Source organism: Panthera pardus, unplaced genomic scaffold, assembly GCF_024362965.1.
Source record: "Panthera pardus isolate Hobbes unplaced genomic scaffold, ASM2436296v1 HiC_scaffold_13, whole genome shotgun sequence".
Taxonomy (NCBI): domain Eukaryota; kingdom Metazoa; phylum Chordata; class Mammalia; order Carnivora; family Felidae; genus Panthera; species Panthera pardus.
The window spans coordinates 33898577-33924939 of NW_026526688.1; the positions used below are offsets into that span (position 1 = coordinate 33898577).

Genomic DNA, 26363 nt, shown 5'->3' on the forward strand with positions numbered 1-26363 from the left:
GAAGGCAAGTTCCAGTTCCAAATCCTTAGAAAGAAGTCATTTCTAAATGTTTTATTTATTTTTGAGAGTGCAAAAGTGGGGGAAGGGTGGAGAGAGGGGGACAGAGGATTCAAGGCAGGCTCCCCATGGACAGCAGTGAGCCCGATGTGAGGCTCAAATTCACGAACCATGAGATCGTGACCTGAGCGGAAGTGGTATGCTTAATCGACTGAGCCACCTAGGTGCCCCAAGAAGTCATTTCTAATTGATGGTATTTAAGGCATTCAAGACATGCTGAAGGCTTGCTCCGAGGGTTTGCTCCAAGAAGTGAAGTTGCATGCCCCTGGTCTTTAAGGAAGTCTGAAGTATATTCAGTTAAAAATGTCTGAGCAATTATTTGTGTTGCTTTTGCGAAGCATTGGCATGGAAAATGCTAAGGAAGGGGAACATGAGGCAATCTCTGACTCTATGACCCAGATGGAAGGGTGTTGGAGACCACCGAGAGGTATACTAAGTGATGCTGTAAACAACACAGAAGAGGGGACAGATTCTAGAAATAATGAAGAAGGGCTGAGGGAAAGCCACTCTCCTCCCTCCATTAGGTAGAACATGACAGGAAAAGTGAGATCTCCGTATCTATATGTATGTATATATACTTACTGTGATGTGTGAGGGAGAAGATTTCAATGCTGAGGCTTTAATGGACCCCAAATATGATATTCTGCAGAAAAACCTCCAGAGAAGAGAAGGCCTTACCTCCTGCCATATACTTGTGTCCACAGTTGGTGGTGACAAGCCAATCTAGGTTCCCTCAAGGTTTCTCGGGGTTCTGTCCCCCTACTGCTCACTATCTGTCTGTCTCTCTCTGCCTCCTTTACTTCTAGCTTTCTCTCACTTCTAAGGAACGATTGAACCTTCTACACTAGTATGACCAAATATATCATGTTAGGTCATCGAGTCTGGCACTTGTCTTGGCTAAGTCCCTGGCTAAGCGCTTGCTTTCCACCGCAGCCCTTGTACAGATTGGGATGCACACCTCAGAAGTCCATTTTCACTGACCATTTCATTTCTGTACAAATTGTCAAAATTATCAATGTTAAATTTGTTCACGTGAACGTGGTTTTATTCTACTTTGTTCTTACTCTTGAAGGTGGCCTCTACCAACAACAGATAACTGATCCCCCTTCACTCTGAAACACAAGACTTGGGCCATAGGGAGTTGCATTTCATAATTTGTTCTCTGGTTTTTACTTTATTTCTTTGAGAATTCTACCCCACTCTCAGGAGAGGTCAAAATCATGTTTCTTTCTTTCTTTCTTTCTTTCTTTTTTTCCTATACATTGGAAATGTATTTTCCTCAGACATTGTGTACAACTCTCTTTTCCCATTCTTTCATGATTTTTTTCTTCTTCCTTCCCCCTCTTTCCTTCCTTCTCCCTTCCATTCTACCTTTCCTTTCCTTTCCCTCTCCTCTCCTCTCCTCTCCTCTCTTCTCCTCTCCTCTCCTCTCCTTTCCTCCCTCCCCTCCACTCCCCTCCCCTTCCCTTTCTCTTTTTCTCTTTCTTTCCTTCCTTCCTTCTTTCTTTCTTTCTTTCTTTCTTTCTTTCTTTCTTTCTTTCCTTCTTTCTCCTCCCCTCCCTCCCTTCCTCCCTCCCTTCCTTCCTTTCTTCCTTCCTTCCTCTTTGTGCCTGTTTGGTACCAAGCTACATGCTCGGTATTAAGGTAAGTGCTAAGTGTTAAGGTGCTAGGCCTATAGACACCATGCTACGCTTTCCTCAAACCTTCATTCTAAAGAAAGCTTTCGTATGAAAGTCCAATCCAGGGCTGTCTTCTAGTATAAAATTCCAGAATGCTCACCTAAGAATACATCCCTTGAAACACAGTGCTCATTTCACCCGCACACACACAACTGATATGTCCCTTGGCTCTAGTGATGTCTATGGCTTGGTTAGGTCAGTCTTCTTTCATGTAATCTGGTGATTAAGGTCCTTTTTTTGGTTTGTTTCTAGATCAAGAAAGTAATCACATATAAAAAACTATGATATGAATGAAGAGCCATTTTCCATGATCTATTCCAGTATGTCAACAGCAGGCAAAGTCCTCTCTACCGTGCTTATTCAAATTACCTCTCATTTGGTTTTGACCATCTTAAAACCGACCTTACAAGATCATCTTCTAAACCATATTTCTTCTTTTCAAACATGGACTCCTTAAGAATTCAAAATATTTCAGGAACACCTAGGTGGCTCAGTGGGTTAAGCATCCAAGTCCCAGTTTGGGCTCAGGTCATGATCTCAAGGTTTGTGGATTTGGACCCCACGTAGGGCTCTGCACTGATGGCGTGGAGTCTGCTTGGGATTCTCTCTCTCCCTCTTTCTCTGCCCCTCCCCCACTTGTTCTGTCTCTCTCAAAAAAAAAATAAAATAAACTTAAAGTATTTAAAAAGTAATTCAAAATCGCGGTGCCTGGGTGGCTCAGTCAGTTAAGCGTCCGACTTCGGCTCACGGTTGGTGAGTTCGAGCCCCACGTCAGGTTCTGGGATGACCGCTCGGAGCCGTAAGCCTGCTTCGGATTCTGTGTCTCCTCTCTCTGTTCCTCCCCTGCTGGCACTCTGTGTGTGTCTCTCTCAAAAATAAATAAAGATTAAAAAAAATTTTTTTGAATAATTAAAATATTTCAGTTTCCCCCTTTAAATGGTCACAGTCTTATTTGTCACTTCCTTTTCAAAAAAAAAAAAACTATCTATCTCTATCTATCTATCTATCTATCATACAACTTCCTTTGCCAAAAGGTCTTTGCCTTGTCTCTGACTTTGTTTCCTTATCTGCCATGCAGTGCCATTTTGAGTCAGGAAGCTCTCTTTAACCTCTCCCTGTCTTTGTACTTTGGACTCTCTTCATCTGTCACCATCCACAGGAAATCATTTTGATCAGTAAAATCTTTGCAGCAATGCCACTTCCCTTCCCTGGTCCCACGTGGCCCTTGCGTTCTTCTCATGGGTGACTGTACTCTGCTTTGATCATTTCTGTGGTCTTCACTCACTCTAATGTCCTGGGACAGCTTGTCCCTCAGTTCTCCGTTGTCTGGCTGTGTCCTGATCTTTCCATGTTTGAATGGAATGCTCTGAGAACATGCACACACCCCTATGCATGTATGAGCCTGTGTGCATGCACACACACACACAACTGATAAGTCCCTTGGCTCTAGTGATGTCTATGGCTTGCTTAGGTCAGTCTCTTTTCATCCAGTCTAGTTAGTAAGGTCATTTTGCTGGTTTGTTTCTAGACCAAGAAAGTAACCACATATAAAAAACTATGATATGAATGAAGAGCCATTTAGATCTACTTTTCTCCTGGTCAGCTGTTATGACATGAACGTTTCCAGAGAATCCTAGGAATTGGATGAAATCCAGGCCCAAGTACCTGGATGCCTTCCAACACTGAGGGGACCCTCAGGGACCAAGTGCCATTGCTTCTACTGTTTATTTTAAATCTCTTCCCTACTATAGGGAATAAGATGATTAGAAGAAACATTATAATAACCTACTTTTCTCTCCTGATTTCTAGGGGACAAAATATTTTAAAGCCTTTAAAGCTACTTGGTATGTCTAACTCCTTATTTCTTTCTTTGCCTCTTCACGGATGAAAAACTATAATTAGTCATCATCCTCTGCACAGAAATATTTTATATGCTGCTCTCTTGTCTTTTTAAATTTCTACAAAACACTGAAAAGGCGATTTGGTGCAACAACTAAATACGTGAATCATTTCCTTCATGCCACGTTTTTAACTGATCTTTCACTTTATTATTAAAGTCTAAAATACACGATAAATAAATTTCAATAAATTTCAAGGAATAACTTTCAAGTTCTGAAAATTCAGCAAGCTACCATGGAACTAGAATGTCATATCTGGGGTGCACCCCAGTTACCCATTTATTTGCTGTGTGACGTTGGTTAAATCTTTCTGAATGTTAATGTGATCACCTGCAAAATGTAAAAATGACGAAATTGGAATTCGTATGATGAAAATTAAGTAAGGCAATGGGTGGCCAGAACCTAATGTAGTGTTTGTTGGCACTTAGAATAAATGTTGTTCCCTGCCTAATGGATCCTAAATACAATCCGTGGCTCACCTAACTCTACATTCTGCCTTGTGGCATCTTACTCAAGACCACGATGAAAATGGGCCAGGAGGGAACACATTGCTCCTCCTTGTCCCATGCTAAGTATTCTCATTTCTGTCTCTAAGTTTGCACTCCTTTTTGGAAACTGTGTCAACACCCCCAAAAGTCACTTTGACTTTTCAAATCGTGTTATTCCTCAACAGCTAGGTCAAGCCGTATCTCCTCCAGAAGCTCAACTCTTCTAGGCTATGTGGATTGCCCGTTGTTCTCACAAAGTTAAAATTTTCCAGGGAGAAAAAAGGGACACCTGCGTGGCTCAGTCGGTTAAGCATCCACTTTGGTTCAGGTCATGATTTGGTGGTTCATGACTTTGAGCCTCATGTGAGTCTCTGTGCTGACAGCTTGAAGCCTACCTAGATCCTGGAGCCTGGAGCCTGCTTTGGATTCCATGGTTCCCTCTCACTCTGCCCTTCCCCGCTCGCACACAGTCTCTTTCTCAAAAATAAATAAACATTTTAAAAAATGAAAAAAAAAATTTCCAGGGAGAAAAATAACTATGTTTTACCTGTTTTTTACATTCATTAATTACTTAGTAATATACTCAGTATAATGTACTAGATATATACTAGCTCAAATAGCTTCCATTATATAACAAATCTATTTATTACTAGGGTTGAAACTATTTGAATACATGTGTTTTTCATTGACTAAACAGGTATACATTTGTTTATCCTTGTATGAATTCAGTTTTCTTCTCTTACTATATTGTCAATTTTATATGTAAATTTCAAGAATCCATATTTTTCACTTTAAAAATAAACTCCCAGGGGCCCCTGGGTGGCTCAGTTGGTTAAACATCAGGTCATGATCTCTCAGTCCATGACTTCAAGCCCCATGTCTCTGTGCAGCTCAGAGCCTGGAGCCTACTTCAGATTCTGTGTCTCTTTCTCTCTCTGCCCTCCCCCCCTCCCTCTCTTAAAAACAAATAAACATTAAAAATTTTGAAAAAAATAAAAATACAATCCTAGTGCCAGGCAATTTAGTCAAGGGTGGGGAGGGAAGGAAGCAATCAGTGTCTTTAGAAAGCAAATTACTGAGCGCTATTCATAGACATTTGTCCTTTGTGCTCATGTGCACTTTCCAACACGATCCCGGGTTCTCTTAGGATTTATGACATCTTGTAAATATCAATAAATAAAGTGCTGCAAGACGTGAGGTTCGACCATTTCAAGAGATGGTCTCATCAGAATGGAGAACAAAATGGTAGAAGCCTAAATTATTTGTAAATGACTTGCTTCAGGACTCAGGGCACTGGAGTGAGTTGTGCGCCTACGTATGTTTTCTATAGAACCCTGGATAAGTCACTTAACAACCTATTTGGCCACAGATTCTTCCATTATGAAATGAAAACACTACCACTCGTTACGCCTGTCTCTTAATGTTTTCATTAAGACTCAAACTTGGTAAAAGATGTAAACATACTTTGAAAAACTTAGAACGCGGAGCAGATATATGGTAGTCTTTTGATTTTGCTCTGGTTGGAAACAGAATTCTGCTTTTGAAAGTAATTTCCAGTTGATAAAAACACATCACATTTAACTGTTAGACTGTTTGCGTGTTGCCAAACACCAAAAGGAAACTATTCAGATGTTTGGTCTACCAATATGTCAACCATCTGGAGGTTTTCAAAAAAGAGTTATTTAAGTCTTTATTATAACAATGCTTTTTTTTTTTTTATCTGAAAAGTTCTATGACACCTGATAAATTCAATGGAAAAAGTTTCATTTAAACTGGTTATTTGATGATCTGCCAGTTATGCACAGCTTTGAAAGTTGCCCAAACCTCTAGGCGATTTTTCTGAAGACGCGTATCTTTTCATGACAAAGGCCGAGTCATTAAGAAGTTGAAAATAATGTAATAGGTCTTTGGCACTAGGCGTGGGCTTGTGGGCTTGGGACTCAGACACTGAAGCCACTTGGAGTAGGTGTTGCCCCTCCCCCACGATCTACACCAGTTTTTTTTCTTTTTTTTTAATGTTTGTTTATTTTTGACAGAGAGAGAGAGACAGAGCATGAGTGGGGGAGGGGCAGAGAGAGAGGGAGACACAGAATCGGAAGCAGGCTCCAGTCTCCGAGCTGTCAGCATGGAGCCCGATGGGGGGCTTTGAACTCACAAACCATGAGATCATGACCTGGGCTGAAGTCACACCCTCAAATGACTGAGTCATCCAGGCACCCCGATATACACCAGTTTTTGACGCTTGGATGCCACTAATTAGAATTTGAAAGTGCCCTCTGTAGCTCACTCCCCAGCCCATATATCTTATACTGTCTCAAGTAACTGCGGTAGAACATTCTTTGAAGGTGGAAAAGAATCAGAATCCTGACGCCTTGTCTTTGAGATTTATAGGTATAATTCCATGTTGGATAGGCTGGAGTAGCCTTGATTAAAACAATTTCAGAAAAACCAAGGGATCTTTTGGACAAAAAAAAAAAAAAAAAAAAAAAAAAAAAAGAGAGACAAGGACCCGATTATGTACCTGGATTTACTCAGTAGGGTAGAAAAGAGTGGAGTAGGGTTGGTGATCATATTTCTAGGCTAATAGAATCCAACCTATTCCATGACCTGGCCATTCTGAATACACCGTTGTGCTTTGGAGAAATGGCTGCATGTGTATGTCTTAAAAACTTTGTTTGAAGTCCTCTAATCAGTCGTATGCTGGTAACTTTTTAATAATTGACTCTCTCGAATAACAAATGCATGTATGCACATAAATACATATGTTTACTATAAATGTTATTAATATAAAGGATATGTGGCATATAATTTTAAGAAAATAAAACATATGATAATTCTTTGTTGTAAATTCCATACAGTCATTAGATTCTCACAGAATGCTTTCGCTGTAAGTGAGTGAAATCAAAACGACAAAGATATATATTGGAATTTCACTCATATGTCAAAGATGCGAGCAACAAATTCGACAATCGTTTTCAAATACTGAAAGAGCATTATCTCAGGTTTTTGTATGATTCACATCATAATTGCTACAAAGACTCATTTTTAAAACTTCACTCTGCATTACAAACACTTTTGCGTCACTTTCTTAAGTATAAACAATAAGCAAATCAATTGATTCGTAGCATTTGCTTCTTTCTGTAATAAAATTTTCCCACCACGGTCCATCTCAAGCTACCAATATGACATCACTGAACATGGGGCAGATGTATACAGTTAAGGTTATACGGGTTGCTTTTGAGTAACGCCTGGGTTTCATAACCAGCTCGTAATAGTCCCGAAAATCTAACAATTGGCACTCACCTACTCGCTGTTTCCAGCATGGCGCTGTCTTTAATTTTTGGAGCTCAGGCAGTTTTACTATAAGAAACCTTTACCTGAGTAGGAGGTAGGGGAGGGAAGTATGCCAAAAAAAAAAAAACAAACAAAAAAAACCCTTTTGGCCTTGGAGGAATTGGCTGGAAATTTGTATCAGACCAGCGGACAATGAAAATATGGACGATTCATGCCTTGGGACTGTTTCATGGCTTTCAGTGACATCGCACATGCAGCTTTATCTGTAGCCCAGCTAATGCCAAGCCCACCAATAATGGCAAGACAGTCAACACCAGTAGGCAGGGCTTTCTGGAAGGCTGTTCTTTTCAAAGCTCAATCTTTAGAAATGTGTTTAAATTCTTGTTCTCCTAGTATAAGCATCAATGGAATTTTGAGGAATGTTTGGAGTAACTGTTAAAAAGCATTTGAATACAGAAACCTCAGGAAGAAGTCGAATCTCACGTGACTGACCTCAAGTCATTTCACTGTGAACATTAAAAGATGTTGTGACCTTCATCTCATCTCCACATCTCCCCGTCTCATCTCCGCACTGTGATGCCTGGTTACCTATGGCAACACTGTTAGAGGACTGTAGGAAAAAAATAGTCTAAATACGTGAGGCTTTAACACCTAACGCAAACCTACACGGAAGGTTGAAAATACTCATGCTTGAAAATCACCACAAAGCGGCGCCACACAGTGGCTCAGTCGGTTAAGCATCTACTCCTGGTTTCGGTTCAGGTCATGATGTCCTGGTTCATGAGTTCAAGCCCCGCGTCCAGTTCTGTGCTGACAGTGCAGAACCTGCTTGGGATTCTCTCTCTCCCTCTTTCTCTGCCCCTCCCTTGCTTGTGTGCTTTCTCTCTCTCTCTCTCTCTCTCAAAATTAATAAATAAACTTTACGGGACGCCTGGGTGGCTCAGTCGGTTAAGCGTCCGACTTCGGCTCAGGTCACAATCTCGCGGTCCGTGAGTTCGAGCCCCGCGTCGGGCTCTGGGCTGACTGCTCAGAGCCTGGAGCCTGTTTCGGATTCTGTGTCTCCCTCTCTCTCTGACCCTCCCCCATTCATGCTCTGTCTCTCTCTGTCTCAAAAATAAATAAACGTTAAAAAAAATTTTTTTTTAAATTAATAAATAAACTTTAAAAAAAATGACCACACAGAAAAGTCTCAAACATTTGCGGTTTTATTCATTGACAGTAAGGTGTCTGTTCCATCAATAGATGAATAAAACATTCTTTGATGGTAAATCAAAATGTGAGCATGAAGCCTTCTCAAAATTAGCATTACATGTGATGGTGAGAAAGGATCATACATGATAAAATGAAATATATTTCTATGTAATTGCTCTTGACATGATATAGACAAATACCACACTTCTAAGAACAAGATAAGTAGAATACTGAAGGGTAATAAAATGACACGTGAATTCTGTTCTCCCTTCTTCTGCCAAAGCTTCTCTCATCAAGTGGACTTGCTTTGCCATGGGTTATACAAGCAAAATGAGATTGGGGTAAAAATGTCAGTCACTTGTAGAGTTCACAGTTCTCAATTGAGCCTGTATAATTCGGCGGCACCTTGAGGCGTTTTGGTCAAAGGCTAATTTCTTTTGTTCCCCAAAGAGCAGAGTTAGCCTCACCATCCTTAAAAATACATTAAAGATCAGGCTTTAGAAAACAGGCAATTTCTCTGAATTCCTCTATTTACCTGTTGGCTAGGCTGACAAAAATAGAAGAAGTACAATTCCAAATGGAAAGCAAAATATATCTAAATGCAACAGTGAAAATACACAAGATTTCTGGTGAGTTTAGATCTCTTGATTCTTGTCCCAGCAAGTAGCATCTCAATGAAGGAGATTTTTTGATTCACTGTCTGATTAAAAGAAAAAAAAATTTGGAAGTCATGGTTATTATAAATTATGAAATATTATGTAATTGATAATTAACATTTATAAAATGTACGTAATACTAACGACCTTCCTGAGTGAGAAGAGCATTAGGTCCATTTCACAGGTGAGAAAACAAATTAAGTAACTAGGCTTGAAGTCCCACAGCTAGTTTGGGGCCGAACTAAGAAAAATGGTTTCCTGACTCCAAACCCAATTTCCTTTCCATGATAATAGATTGTCAATCTTCCCAGTAATGGAACATGCCCACCTAGCATCCCAAGTCCCTGAGGAGTTGAATGGATATCTTCTGAGATGCTAAGCTTTTGGTCTCTGTGACAGATTAAGAAGCTGGGCATGATTTCCAGAACTCCCTGCCGAGGGGATCACATGTCAGGTTGAGCAGGCCTTGTTAAATAAGGCTTGCTGAAGAAATGAGTATTGTTCCTGATCTTAGAACCTCGCTGGTTTTTTTCTTAAGGAAGTGATAGTTGATGGTGTCTGAGTTGATTATTCCCTTTATAACTCCAGAAAAGACTCAGGGAAGGGGGTGGGCAGGATTACTATTTTCCATGTATTTTATCCTGAGTTTTTCCCCATTTATGATTTTTTTCATTGTTCAGGGACTATTTTTCACTGAAACAAATACCATATTCAGTCGGACCAGTTGGGTTCCCTAACCCAACTCATGTAGGGTTCTATAAAACACAAAAATAATACATGGATTATAGCTTATTGAGACACCTTAAAAGAAATATCACCAAATGGTGTAGTATGTTCTTAAATATTATTAATTTTCTGACTACCTTGTAAATTACAACTATCAGCTCTTTACCAAGAATAAAAGAGGCTTCTTAAAAATGAACTTTTCTTACTGTCATCTTAGTTTGTATTAAACTCATCACTACCTAAGAGAAATTCATAGTTTTTAGCATAGACTGAAGCAGTCTTAAACTCCCAGATGACCACATAGCCACTTTTCTCATTAGCATATTAGTAGACACGAAACCCTAAGTTGTTTTTGTTCAGTATGGTGGGGTTTTTTTTCTCTTTCTGAAATGGAGTCATTTGAAAAATGTGCAGTAAATAAATAAATAAATAAATAAAATTTTAACAAATGAATTAAACGAAGATATAAAGTGAGTTGTGTTTTCTTGTATTATAGAACTTAGTGGCCCATCTTTCTCAACTCTGAAATAAAAATGAGAACATATTTGGGAACAAAGAATGAAAAAAAGGGTCTTACATGATATGGTTCAGAGTGGCTCCTCTACAGTCAGCTTCAGATTTTAATTTACAGGTCATGGCCTCACAGCAAGGATTGGAGCATTTCTTTAAAGCACACAGACAGGGAAAGTTGGTTCAGCATTTCTTCCTACACACTAGGTTCATACAATTTTTAGTACAAGATGGCAAAGAAATTTCACTTTTTAAACTAAATTACTCTGCTCTACAAATTACGGAGGAGATGACCAAGGAAATGTCATAGTAGAAAGACATGTTAAGTCCAATGAAAACCACTTCTTAAAAGGACAAAAAGAGAATTATCCAAGAATTACCACAAATAAATTTGGTCTAGCTGGTATTACGTGTAAGTTAATTAAAACTTCAAGGGAGAATACTTCTCTACTACTCAAACTATTTGAAGGTAGGGGAAAAAATGTTAATTCTCAAGTTATTTTACTAAGCCTCCATAATTCTGGTAATGAGAGTTGGTAATGAATACTCACACACACACACGTACACACACACACGTATGCACACCCAATTCTCATTTACGAATAGAAGTACAAAAGCTTGAATAAAATATTAGTAAAAGACTAGTTTATTAATATAATAACTCTCCATTACAACGATGCAGGGCGGTTTTTTTTTCACCAAAAGTACAAGGGTGCCTCAACTATACAGAATAAAGTAATATAATCCATCATATTAAGAGGCCAAGGGTAGAAAAAAACTAATATTATTGTGATAGATGGCAAAGATTAGAAAATAAAGATAATTTAGAAAGAAAGAAAATCTATCTGATAAATAGCAAAAATATATCCAATAAAATCAACAGTAAGACATGGATTATTGATAGTCTATATTTTTATGGAAATTCTGACATGCCACGAGAGAAAGAAAAGATATGAAAATGTAACAATAATTGGAAAGTATAAATCACATTTTCATCTCTTGTACGTAATAAAATATTTGACCTGGTAAAAAATAGAGAATCGACTCTAAAAACATTGGATGAGTCACTAAGATAACTCTTTAAGATAATAAAAGAACATTAAAAAAGTAATAAATCACCTAATATGAAAAAGTGAACATCACACATACTAATAGAAAAAAGAAAAATAGAAAATACTTCAGAATAAGCTTTCATAATAAAGAGCTACAAGAACTTTATATTTAACTGTCCTGAGAAACTCAAAACGCAACCAGTTTAAACAATAATACTGTGGAAGTGGCAGCGGCCTTCGGAGTGAAATACGAATTTCATGCATTTCAATCAGAATCCCAATTCTATTTGGGGGAAAACTGACAAAATACCAAGAATTACATGGAAGAATGAACACTGAGGAAGGACTACACAAACCCCACCCCCCAAAATCAACACATTTGGGGCACCTGGGTGGCTCTGTCAGTTAAGTGTCCGACTCTTGGTTTCAGCTCAGGTCATAATCTCACAGTTGGTGAGTTCGAGCCTACATCGGTCTCTGTGCTGACAGCATGGAACCTGCTTGGGATTCTCTCTCTCTCTCTCTCTCTCTCTCTCTCTCTCTCTCTCTCCCTTTCTCTCTGCCTCCCCCAGTTGTGCTCTCTGAGTCTCTCTCTGTCTCAAAATAAATAAATAAACTAAAAAGAAAAAGTAAACACACTCGCCACTGAAGGTATTAAAATGCATTGCATAGTCAGTCATTAAAATAACATGATGCTGTGATAATATTTAGACCGATGGATACTATGGTTATTTTTAAGATCTAGAAAAAGGCTTAAATATGTAGATCAAAACAGTGAAATAGCATATTAGATCATAGGAAATAGGACTATCCACTAAAAAATACTATATAAAGGTTATATACTACTTTTTGGATAGGAAAACAGCTGTTGAAAAACTCAGTTGTTCATAAGCTTGAACTTCCTAGTTTTATTCCACTCCTAAGGAAGAAAATCAACACAAAATGGAAACGATATAGGAGTTGGCTGATACACTTAAAGAATATTAGATCTTTCACATAATATAGACAGTGTTTTCTCTCTCTCTCTCATCTGTCTGTGTGCACTGACTATATGCCATGCACCTGCTGACATTAGAAGCACCTAAGACTGTAAATGATTTTAATTGTCTTCTTTTATTTATTTATTTATTTTTAATTTTTTTTTAACGTTTATTTATTATTGAGAGACAGAGAGACACAGAGCATGAGCAGGGGAGGGGTAGAGAGAGGAGGAGACACAGAATCCGAAGCAGGCTCCAGGCCCTGAGCTGTCAGCACAGAGCCTGATGTGGGGCTCGAACTCACAAACTGTGAGATCATGACCTGAGCGAAGTCAGTCACCCAACCAACTGAGCCACCCAGGTGCCCCTGATTTCAATTGTCTTCTACCCAAGCAGGTTTACTGGAGTGTAAGCAAGGTGGGAATGAGATAAACTTAAAGCTAACTCATTATAAAGCACCACATTATTTGTAAAATTTCATTTCTCATTATAATTAAAAGAATATTTATAATATCCTTTACAAATGATTGTTACACCATGAAATCTTCTAATGTAATTCAACAGCTTAAAATTTCTACATTAATAGCAGAGGCATAGGGCGATTATGAACGTGTTTATGAATGGAACGTGGGATTTAATGTGGGATAGCTGGCAAATAGTCTTTCAGAGACACTGATGCCCGACAGGGGTCAGATTTTTGTAAAGATTAGCAGAATTATAGTAATTATCTCAGACATTTTATATTAACAGCTAATTTTCTACAGGCTTATGCGATTTTCTCTCTCTCTTTTTTTTCCTTCTCTGTTTCATTTACTGCTTGGTTTATACACTGGCTTGTTGAGTGAAGGCCAGCTCTCTCTATGGAAAGAAGTTACGTCTAGATCTGTAATTGCTTTTGCTTAACAAATGATCAACTGTGACTTGAGGTGATTTAAGGATTTCTGGCTAATATATCTAGGAAAGATTATAAATGACATGTTATAGTTAATGATTTACTTCTTTACATCGAGCTTTATATAATCATGTCATAAGTGCATCCTGGCTTTTGAAATGCCTTTCAAAACATGTCTAAAATCGGTATTAAAAACACAAGCACAGGGGTGCCTGGGTGGCTCAGTCGGTTAAGCATCCGACTTCGGCTCAGGTCATGATCTCACAGTCTGTGGGTTCGAGCCCCGCATCGGGCTCTGTGCTGACAGCTCAGAACCTGGAGCCTGTTTCATATTCTGTGTCTCCCTCTCTCTCTCTGACCCACCCCTGTTCATGCTCTGTCTCTCTCTGTCTCAAAAATCAATAAACGTTAAAAAATTTTTTCTAAAAATAAAAAAAATAAACACAAGCACAAGCCCACTTTTTTACTGTGATGCCAAGCTTATCTTTAGAAAGTCTTTCCAAAAGAACATTTTTAAAGGAAAAGAAAACAGCATAATTCTCATGTTGCAATAACTCTATAATAAATTTCAAACCGTGGATATTTTCCTACCTTAGGAGGGCCACAATCACAATCTTCTCCTACTTCCAGAAGTTGGTTCCCACACACTGGCTTTGTTATTATATTTTTAGGAATTGGTGCTTGTAGCAGGCACTTTGGTTTTTGAGATAAAATGTATTTCTCAAAATGTGCACGGCAGGATGTACTGAAATCTTTTGGGAATTTTGAGCTGTAACCAGAAGAAAAGTCATGATATATAGTGAGAAACTGATTTGTCTAACTATATCCCCGGGTTCAATGGAAATTCCAAATTCAGTATTTGTTCAGGACAGTACTATGTTATACGTGAAGGGCAAAAGGGCGTAAATACTATGCTAGTTGGAAAATTGTTTTCCTAGACAGAGCTTGTAGAACTGGAAGAATTTAAATTCCTGTGTGGATTCCGTACTGTCCTAAATGGCAGGAGTGATGAATGAGCCAATTCTATGAACGTATTTCTCTTCCTATTCATGACCACTTTTAAGAGCAAAGTATTTTTTTTTTTTCATTTTTCTATCCCAAGTCCTTGCAAATTTCCTGGCATTAGAAGGTAATTAATAACAACATAAAAATGGATGGAGTGATTAGTGATGGGGATATATAAGAATGTTGTCATCATCTTACTGGCTTACTTAGGTGTCATCATCTTACTTAGATATTTTAAGAAAATATATTACTATTTAATAATAATAAGTAGGTACATCTTAATCCCCTTCATCTATGTTTCCCATCCCCTTCCCCTCCCCTGTCTGGCAACCACCAGTTTGTTCTCTGTATTTATGAATATATTTCTGGTTTTGTCTGTTTGTTAGTTTATTCATTTATTAGTTTGTTCATTAGTTTTGATTTTTAAATTCCATTTATAAGTAAAATAATATGATATTTGTCTTTTTCTGTTTGATTTATTTCACTTAGCACAATACCCTCTAAATCCATCCATATTGACATGAATGGCAGGATTTCATTCTTCTTAATGTCTGAGTAATATTTCATTATGTTGTATACATATATGTGTGTGTATATATATATATATATGTATGTATATATATCCATTCACTTTTTTTTTTAATTTTTTTTAACGTTTATTTGTTTTTTAGACAGAGAGAGAGACAGAGCATGAAAGGGGGAGGGTCAGAGAGAGAGAGGGAGACACAGAATCCAAAACAGGCTCCAGGCTCCGAGGTGTCAGCACAGAGCCTGACGCGGGGCTCGAACTCACGAACCGCGAGATCCTGACCTGAGCCGAAGCCGGACGCTTAACCGACTGAGCCACCCAGGCGCCCCATGCATTCACTTATTGATATGTAGGTTGCTTCCATATCTTGGCCATTAAAAAGTCTTTTAAGTTAAAATACCATGGTTACCATACTCATAATCTCTAACTTGGCATATTTGGAAATCTGAAGTAATGAGCCCCGATAAGCTAGTAAAACCTGTGCATCAATAGGTTGGAGTGTGAATTAACGGGATTCACAGCCCTTAGTAAAAAAACAAAAAAAAACCCCAAAAAACAAAAAAACAACAAAACAAACAAAAGCCCCCAAAACACAAGAATCCATTCACTATATAGACTGTATCTGAATTCTTTAAAATTTAAGAAATATTTAAATTGAAGAATTAAGAAATATATATATTTTTTTCTCAAGCGTGACAAAGTCTCACCTCAGATATTGATTCATCACACAACTCCCTGAGGGACACTTGGTGTAATATGGAACGTCGGGCATACCAAGGACATGACCTAATTCATGCGACATCACTCCTACAAGAGACACACTATTCTTTTTCTTAGCCTAGAAAGAAGCAAAAAAAAACAAACAAACAAACAAAAAAAAAAAAACCCAGAAACATCTATTACTTATGATATTTAGTTATTTCCTAGCTAAAAAAAATAGTTGGACAGATGAAAAATAATGAGTCATTAAGCTCTTTTCCCTGCCATTGGCTATCGTAAAATGTTGAACTGACATTTGAACTGGTTGGCTCCTGTGAATCCAACCATCTAGTCAGTGCTCAATAAATGTTTGCTGAGCTAATGAGGAGTTCCTGGTAAACCATGATTAAATTGAAGTAATTACATTCTTCATAGGAAGTACAATACTATGTTTTCAAAGTTTCCAAGAACAATTGCCAGAATGGTCGGCATTGGTAATGCTTGGCCAAATGACACCAAAATGCACCTTGACTGACCTCTCTGGCCATTGATACTGAAGGTGATTAATTTGAAGTTGGCTCAGGCCACAGAGGGCATCTTGGTTCCCTTTCTGTTCCAATTTCCTGTTTTTATTCCCTAATACCAACTAAAGAATGAATACTTCTGGGAGGGCCAGTCTAAGGAAATATTCTATTTTATAATCTAAGGGAGCTTCAGTGTAATGATCTACCAGTAGGTTAATTTCTACTTTTATTTACTGACTCAGCAAATGTTCGTTGTGCTAACTCTGTAGAAGGCATTATTCTGGCCTATCATAGAGGATACAGAACCACAGGGAGCCTTACTATGAGTTTACCAACCTCAATAACAGCAACTGAAGATGGGGAGCACAAGGAATTCGTGGCTGCCATTCCTACACGTCGGTTGGTGAAGTCAATTCCACTGTGTGAAAGTTACAGGCATATTGTCACAACGTAAGTCTTTGGAACCATTAGCTTTTGTCAGTTATGCTCTAGATTTCCTGTTTCTCTACCCTTTTCATATTCAGTAGGCCCCAGAAAGTCTTCTGCTATTCCACAGCATTGTAACGATCACAGATGGCTATCCCACATCCAGGAGTCCATTTTAGTGACCTGACATGGGTCTCCACATTCTTACAGGTGCATTCCTAATGGTAGAACTTCAGGTTCCCCGACAACGGCTTGGGGAGATAGAATTGAACAGAAATCTCTACCAAGAGCCGTTTGGGATAACTATCCACCCTGCCTACCTACGCCTTGCCCTGGCCAGCACGTGCTCACCTGAGTAGCTGTGCATGATCGTGTATCTTCATTTTCTCCAGGTTGGAACGATGCCAATTCAGAAAGTTGTTAAAGGTGGCACCTGTGTTGGGTACCACCTTTATCTTATCAGCGTCAGACCAGATTTCCATACCCACCAAAGCCACTTGAACATCTATTGTTTTATAGATCTGTGGGAAGAGCATCTTTTTTTCATGAAAATGTTTACGGTTTCTTTATTATCTTAGATCTTGTGCTGATCACCACTGATGGATAAGTGTATCCTATTTTGAAAATAGAAATCCTAGAAGTTGCCTTTGCTACAGTGTATGTGATTTTACCTTGTGGATCCTTGCCTGCTGAGTTTCCCAAAACTGCTGATGGCAAGCCACTGTGACCCTCCCAACTCCTTCTTTGGCGAAAACTCCTTCTGTGGTGAGTCCCCAGGCTTCTATGTGGAAATACATGTTTACAGGGCAAATATCTTACCACATTGAGTAGGTTCATCACATCAAACAAAAAGCTTCTTATCAAAGTTAGATTCCCCTTATATATGTTGTACTGTAAAATACAAAATGCAAACACGATTAAAAAATAAAGTTGATGTGGCACAGAATTTAACATTTTAAGAAAAATTACAAATTTCAACATAAGTAAACGTGTATTCATTCATGTCTGACTTATATAACACTCTGTGTTTCAACAAATTCTTTCTAAATGTAAGAATTCTTTAGTGTTCAGTGGTTTTCCTTTGTAAGGATGAAGAAATCAAATGAACAATTTCAATGTTTCCAACCAATTCAACAACATTAAAATTTGATTATAAAGCAGTATTGGCTAAGCCAGAATCACAGATTCTAGTACTTGTATAAATATAAATATAATTTGTAAAATATATATAGTTTTGTATCTGCTTTATGTTTACATAATGGAGTGAATTTAAAAAATATTTTAATAACCCATTCTTTAAATTTTTCATGATTATGGTTGATTTCTTGGAGCTATCTGGTATTGAGTATGCTTCCAATATCTGAATATACTGGCAGCAGGTGGATATTAAAGGGGGTGGGTAAGTGACAACCATTGCCCACAAGGCAGGTGGAAAAGACAGGACATTCAGGTGGTCAGGGCCTGAGTTTTCAGCTAGAATAGCTTATGGCTTGTGTTCACTCGATAAGAAATCTTAACAGTTGACCTAACTGCCCCAGAAGCACCCATATTTTATACTCACAAAGGCATTATCCAGCACCAAAAAGAGATCAATGTATTTCTCAGCCTGAAGAAAGTCTTCTTGCTTTACAAAGAGTAAAATACCATCATTAATAACCATCTTTATCCTAAAGACTGGAAAAACTTACAATATTTTTTTTTGGCCAGGGGGAAATTCCATCAAAGAATAAGCAAGTGAATTACAGCCTTTACCTATAGCAGTAACTGTTGAATACAATGGTATATCATACATCATTGCTGAGACAGTGGAAGAAATGATGACATAGAAAAGCTACACTTACCTCCGGGCTATTGAGTGACCTAGAGGTTCGAATATGGCCTTGTTTCCTGCCAACACTTCTTACACCACAAGTGTGATTAGCCAGGTCAAGCTCTTCCTGGTTATATGTGATGACAGCATGTTCTTCTTGGTCTGTACTTTTCAGAGGCTTTATCATGTATCTTTTGTCATGATACGCGAAGTATCCTCTGTGAAACAGAGAATCATATTTCAAGATTCTCTGCCACACAAAGTCACAAAACTGACCAGAATAGAGTATACCTCTCCCTAAATCCTAAGCTCACGCACACAGTTTTCATTCATAGGCCTTCCAGCTAACTTTTGCTAATTTAAATTATAATCCATACTTGTCAATCGCCAAATGAGGGTTATATTATTTACTAGAAAATTCTAAACAAGAATTGCTCAGATGAAGCTGTCCCAAAGGATTTGACATTCAGAGCATAAGCTCAGGGAATGTTTGTCCATAGTTCATTTATCCACTTAACAAATATTTCTTGAAAGCTCCTAGGAATATAATGGAAGATGGAGTAAAAGAGTATTGAGATACTAAGAACCCCAGAGAAAAGAAGAAATGATGAGCAAATCAGCCAGAGGAACAGGTTGGAACGAGTAGTAACTTAGAGAAGTTTTCTTTTTTGGTAAGAAAATCAATTCAGAAACATAAAGTGAATTCATATGATGGAATGTGACAAATACAACATAGATAGTCATCAAACATTACATCTATGAATGTAGATGTCATATGGGAAGAGCCTTGTGATATGGGTGATATGTGATATGGGTGATATGTGATATGGGTGATATGTGATATGGGTGATACGTGATATGGGTGATACGTGATATGGGTGATACGTGATATGGGTGATATGTGATATTTTGTGATATGGGAAGAGGCTTGTGACATCACATGATGAAAATATACGTCTATATGCACAAAGGCTGCAAGCATGACAAATAGTTAATGATAGTGTCACTTATAAGCACAATTTTGCAGTGGTTATTATTTTTTTTGTTGGTGCTTTTTCTTCTCAAATTTTTCCAAACTGGCAAGAATTATCTTTGCAAACAGAAATATCACACACACAAGTGCACGTGCGCACACATACACTCTCAAACTTACGTTCGGCATAATTTTTAACCGATTATAAAATGATTGCAAGAGTGATACCTGACTCTTCATTTTAATGGCGTTTTACCCCTGCAGGAGATTTTACCAAGATAGGAAGACATGATGTCCAGGAAGACTCAGTTCTGTGCCATTAGAATGGTGCTTGCTGTTTAATATTTTTGCAAATGGCTCTCACCTCAACCCATCACAAGTACTAATGCTGGCAACAGAATCCTTTTCATTGAGGATGTGTCCTTTATAGTAGCAATGCTCCTAAAGTTGGAAATGAGAAATATACACATTTTTTAAACTGTAAGAATAAATGTATCACAGTTGGGGTGAAAGCTGTTATTTTGAATATGTAGGAAAATTCTTCACCTAGTGGCAGTGGCCAGACCAGTTCCCAGACACAAAAATAGTGAGAACTTCAGAGATTTTAGGAACTGCTTCACTACTCACCCTGGAAACTCCATCTTTGACGGCGATGTTCTCTTTCTGGCGCTCATGGCACAAAAGAAAAGTCCAGGGAGTATGAACCTAAGTGGGCTCATGGTGAACTTGGACACTGCATCTTGGACACTGGCGAGTCTCCCTGGGATCGACGATGCTCCCAGAGAGCTCTCGAGTTTGAGGACCAACTTTTGAGAATTTGGCTTCCCTGTGCTGAGTCCCTAAGACACTGTGTGTCACATGTGTATAAAATGAGGTACCCATTTTTCTAGATCCCAGGCTCCTCAAGAAGCCACACTACCACTCCTGAGCCCCTCATATTAGCTGGTCCAACCCCTCATTTTAATTTGTGTGCTAGTGGAATCCCTTTACCAGCATTAAAACCACAGAGAATCTGTCTACAACTAGAGATTCAGACATGGTTCATGCTCCATATGAGCAAAGTAGGGGGTCCCTTATGTAGAACGATCCAAAAAAGCCATTGAAGAAACTCTTGGTCAAAATAAACTGGTCTCAGGGTCTGAAATTCCATCTATGTTTTTCTTGCATTTGGAAGAAACCTTGTCATCATAAACATTTTCTTGTAGAGGATTTGGAAAAAGTACCAAATTAATATGCCATCAGCCATTCACATTTGAGCCTGAATTAATTTAAATATTAGCAAAAATCAAGATATCCTTGAAATGAGAGTTTTGATCTGAGAAGGGAACAAAGAGCCATTTTATTACAGAAGTTTTGTCTTTTTATAGAGACATGTTTTGGGTGCCCAAGGAGAGCGGCTCTGGAAACTCATTTAACTTCTTAATACTCCATGATTGAGTCTTTCTGTGTTCTCTTCCTGCCCTTTCCTTGGCATTGATTTTGTATGTTTGACCTCTAGACCTTGGCATTATCTATAGCATGGTGGTTTAACCAGGTGTTATATGAATTAAATAATTGATGTCCCATTACTGACCTCAGGATATATGCATACATTGTTCAAAAATAATAAATGGCTACACGACTTTTCAAGCAACTACTGGGGAAGATATTTCTAACTTTTTGATAAGATGGTCTAAGGGAAAGTGGACTGGTAGTTGCTTCTACAAATATAATACTTGGAAGCCTCCTACTGTATCCTTACCTTTTTATTTATTTATTTATTTATTTTTTTAACGTTTATTTATTTTTGAGACAGAGAGAGACAGAGCATGAACAGGGGAGGGGCAGAGAGAGAGGGAGACACAGAATCGGAAGCAGGCTCCAGGCTCTGAGCCGTCAGCCCAGAGCCGGACGCGGGGCTCGAACTCACGGACCGCGAGATCGTGACCTGAGCTGAAGTCGGACGCTTAACCGACTGAGCCACCCAGGTGCCCCATCCTTACCTTTTTAAAAAGCTGACTATGATTTTTTCCTTTGTTCTCTCATTGGTCATAGATGAGCACCTTTGTTCCTAGTCCTTCGATTTCTTTTTTATTTGCCCTTGCATCTATGCATCGTACAACATAAGTAGTAGATCCCAGAAAAAGTCCCAGAAAGCATTCAGAACCTACCATGTTCTGAGGGCTTGTAGTGATTTTCTCCCCTCCGGGTGAGTAATACGTTTCAGTGTAGTCTGGCCCCAAGAGATGTCTGCAAAGTTCAAAAAGTTGCATGATACACGTAAGGTGGTAATAAGGGCTAATGTTCTTGAAATGCATTGCAGCACAAAAAGAATGATTATATCTATGATGAGAAAGAACACTGTGACCCACTGATTCTTTTCTAACATTGGAACTCTGCTGCCGAAGCCAATCAAAGCCTTAGTTATACCCACTAGATCCAAGGGAAGAAATACCCCCAGATACTTTTCAGCTGCAAATTCTCTATCCTCAAATGGGTTATTCTTAGATTCTTCACAGCAAAGACACAGTCGCCACAGCGTCTCTGAAGGGTGTCGGGTCACAAATATGCATAAAAGACCATTGTGTTCAGGGAGAAGTTTACTGACAGATGTAGAACTTGGTACAGCCCCATCTCCAGGGATCTATCTCAAGGCTGTGTGTCCTGAATGACTCCTCCATATGTTCTTTTTTAGAGAGAGAAGGAGCGCCAGAGGCGGAGAGGGGCAGAGGAAGAGAGACAGAAAATCTCAAGCAGGCTTCACGCTCAGCTCATAGCCCGATGCAAGGCTTGATCCCATGACGCTGGGATCATGACCCGAGCTGAAATCAAGAATTGGACACTCAACTGACTAAGCCACCTAGACACCCCACATATGTTCTTATAAAAGTAATGGGAGGTCACATCAAAGATTTGAGTTTATCTGGGTAGAAAAGATTTTCAGTAAATCAGGGGAAGTATGAAGGAAGAAAGGCATTATCTGTGTTCTTCCCTTTCTTTATACTTTGCATGTAATTTCCTCAGGAAGCATCAACCTTCTTAGATAACATTAGCACAGTCTAATAACATCTAAAACCCAATATACTTCATGCCTTTTATCTCAAATCACACGAAACAGAGTCTCAAGAAGGTGTATTTTTCCACATTCTCTTAATATAATCTATTGGTTAGACTCAGGCAGTACAACTTACTTGCTCTTTTGTAGGTGAAGAACAACTTCTTCTCCATTTAATGTAATCTGATACTGAAGTTCAGGTTCATATCTGTCCTAAAAATATTTAATAATAAAATGATATCAATTTATATTTCTGATATCAATTATGTGTCTGATATAAAAATGATATCAATTTATATTTCTGATATCAATTATGTGTCTGATATAAAAATGATATCAATTTATATTATATTATAATAAATGATACATGTAGTATCCATAGAAGAATAATTACAAATGCATATAGGATAAAATAATTCTTTTATCTATACAAAATATATAAAACAAAACATAAATTGTACATTAAGATGGATTAACAAAAAGTCCAATAATGCAATAATAGTGATAAGTAATACAGTTATTCAACATAGGCAATAATATTCCATATTATTATTATTCAATAATATTCAATAATATTCACAGGTTAAACTAGTTCTAAGATGTAAGGTAAGGATTTATTATTTGCCTTACTATACACTATACTGTCCTATGTAGCCTAATTGATCACTAATGGTATAATAATAAGGTAATATTTTTATTATTTAAAATTTTTTTTTACATTTATTTCTTTTTCTGAGAGACAGAGAGAGACAGAACACGAGCAGGGGAGGTGCAGAGAGAGAGGGAGGCACAGAATCGGAAGCAGACTTCAGGCTCTGAGCTGTCAGCACAGAGCCTGACGCGGGGCTGGAACTCATGAACCATGAGCCGAAGTCGGTCACATAATCAACTGAGCCACCCAGGAGCCCCTATTTTTATTATTTTAAAACCAAACCAAATATACTAAAGAAAACCAAGTAAAAACCTACTAAGAATTAAATAAAGTAAAAAATATTTTAAAAGTAAAAGTTACAAATATTTGCAACAACGTAATAGTCGAAGAGTCAATGTCTTTAATCAATTAAAAAAAATTTTTAGTTAATTTATTTTTAAGAGAGAAAGAGAGTAAGAGAGAGAATGAGTGGGGGAGGGTCAGAGAGAGAGAGAGAGGGAGAGAGAGAATCCCAATCAGGCTCTGCACTGCCCTCATGGAGCCCCATACAGGGCTGGAACTCATGAACTGTGAGATCATAACCTGAGCCAAAACCAAGAGTCTGATGCTTAACCAACTGAGGCACCCAGGCGCCCATCTTTAATAAATTTTGTAAATCGTGCTACTTAATGGGATAATGTTGAGTTCTCCATTACAGACAAGATGACCATGGAAAAGGCAATTCAGTGGGACAGGAGGTGAGGGTAGGGGGAATACATAGGTTTGGTGAACTTGGTAAGAAACACCTTCTAGAAATGACTGCCTTCCTATGCTCTCCCCCTATCCTCCAAATTTGGAGAGATGTCCAAGCAGCTTTGTTCTTTCTGAGCAAGTGAAACAGTTAACTCCCTTCTTACGGCTTAATTGTAAAAGCATTCTGAGAAATCCTGCATTCTTTCCTGGACAAAGGGGACCTGTGGATATGGGCTTCAAAAGTCAACTATTAGACATCGCTTCCATGGGTGAAGAGGCTCTTAACTGGTTCTTTGTAAAATCCCATAGTCATTCACACTGCTTACCTCTTTGCCATTCTCTGTCTGGTTGTTTTGTATCTCCCTTTTGTGTAAAATGTGTAGTTTTTTAGGGTGAACTACTTCATAGAGCTCTAATTCAGGTGTTTGCTTTATGGCCATTGCTAGAAAGAGAGAGAGGTAATATTGATATAACACATTTAAAGTCTTTGGTATTGTTTTGGTTTGGGTTGGTTGGTTTTGTTGAAATGGTATGGAAGACTGAATTCCCATCCAGAAAGTAAACCTTAGGAGAAACAGGTTACGCCTTCCTCCTTCTCCTTATCACCTTGGATAACAAAGAATTTTTCTTTTGCTCTATCTACCTATTCTGGAAAGATATGGCAGTGCGTTGGATGGTCTCTCAATATGTGGGAGATTACGGAAGCCAGGAATCCTTCCCTGTAGTCCAGTTCCCTCCTCTTCTCTTCTCTAGTCTGGTCCAAAATTGAGGATTTTTCTCTCAGTGTTCTCAGAGATTTCTTTTTTCTTTCTATGTCTTTTTCTCTTTGTGGTGAAACCTCAGACTACCCCTTCCAAAAATCAAATTTTTATAAACAGACAATACTTCATTCTTAGGGAAGACCCTACTGACCGCTATTTTCTTTCAAAGCGTAACAATAAACCGTTACGTTCTTTGTCTCATCAGCATTTGCCCTCAAGACTCCAGATTTCATAGGGAGACAAAGTTTTTGTGATCCCTGCCGAAGCAACTTTAAAGCATCAGATAGCAAGTAGGAAAACCAGATACCAAGTAGACTAAATGAACTTAGTGTCCTTCTTGATACACTTGGTATAATATTACATAGATCATTTCCTAGAACTGATATTGGAGCCAAAAGATGTGGTCTTAAGTCCTAGCCAAATGACCTTGCAAAAGCTATTTTTCCTTCCAATCAGGTTACTTATTTAAAAAATGGAGGTCGGTGTAAACATTGAATGACATAAAATATACCAAATTATGTAGCGCCAGTCTAGGAAGATGACATATACACCTTATGTACTTTTAATTGTTCGATGTAAGGTCAGTCTTGTTTTTAAATGCTCCCATTTTCAAAGATGAATGTCTGTGCTTAAAGACAATTTCCCACTGACAGACAGCGTGGCCTTGGGAACTCCAAGCAGTTTTACACCTGGCTGATGTGAAGAACCGGAAGGAAACTTCTCAAGTAAAAAAATGTCTCCTAGCCAGTCCCCAAAGTTCTGCTATGCTGCTATCTTAGAAAGGATTCATCACATAGGAAAACAGGACATTTATAAATTTATTACTAGAATTTTTTTTAACAATGGAGAATGTGAATCCAATTAATGTAAAGAGTTGTGGGATTTAGAACAGAATAAATTTTAATAGATTTTAGTCTTAACTCCATTAGTAAATTTTCAGTTGGCCAATTAATTTTTAATTTTGCTTAATGCTGCAATTATGTCTAATTTGATGCTAATTTTACTTAAGAGTTATCCATTGTAGCACAGTTTTTGGTCAAATTGTGTCTGGATAAATGATTGTCTCCTTATGGGGTAGAAAATATCAATGTTATTCGAGATAACATTGGAGATAGTGAGGAAACTCTTCATTTCTGGTCTGGAAGTTAATTCTCTGGTGTCATTTAGGCTGTGTGCCTTAGAAAATAAAATTATAGATCCAGTAGCATTAATGACCAAGAGGTAAAGTTTGAGGTGCATCCTAATGAAATTATTATACCAATCATAACACCTTGACGATGAGCGTGGAATATAAGTAGATTAAGTAAATATAGCAAAATGCAGTGATCTTTGGGTCATGTGAGCATGTTATTTTCTCAAGAGTACTTTCAAATGCATTAAGCAATTTGACTTTTGTATAAAATGTCAGGATTTTGGTGCTTACCTTGAGTTGGAGTGATGAGCCAGAGGATAGAAAGTAGGACCAAAGGCATGTTGCCTACTGCAGGTAGCCGAGAAGTCCCACACGGCCTGAAGCTGTGGTCTCCCCAGCTGTCCAGCTTTATCTTCCCCTACTTCTCTTTACAAATTGAAAAAAAAAAAAAAAAAGCACAAAACCTCAAGTACTCTCTGTGAGATTGAGGAATGTTTCCTAATGGTGTTGGGAAATGGTGAAAAAATTGCAGTGACCAGATCATGAGAATGTTCCTCATTTAAGAGAGGTGTTTATATCTGTGGTTACAGCTTGTGAAGGAATTTCCATCTGGACAACTGCTTGGCTCTCATGCTCCTGTAGTGGTGGGAAAGAACCCATTGA

General features: G+C 38.2%; 1 protein-coding gene across 1 annotated transcript; it reads right to left on the reverse strand.

Annotated features, from left to right (window-relative positions):
* Positions 1-8603: 8603 nt before the first annotated feature.
* ADAMDEC1 (ADAM like decysin 1) lies at positions 8604-26131 on the reverse strand. Its single transcript, XM_019466918.2, has 14 exons — positions 25992-26131; positions 24134-24249; positions 22560-22636; positions 21540-21618; positions 19754-19830; positions 18448-18634; positions 18168-18230; positions 17426-17497; positions 16958-17127; positions 16517-16598; positions 15665-15795; positions 14015-14192; positions 10567-10652; positions 8604-9307 (listed from the first exon to the last, which is right to left on the reverse strand). The coding sequence occupies exons 1-14, from the start codon at positions 26038-26040 to the stop codon at positions 9301-9303; spliced, it is 1374 nt and encodes a 457-aa protein (XP_019322463.2). The 5' UTR covers positions 26041-26131; the 3' UTR covers positions 8604-9300.
* Positions 26132-26363: the final 232 nt, after the last annotated feature.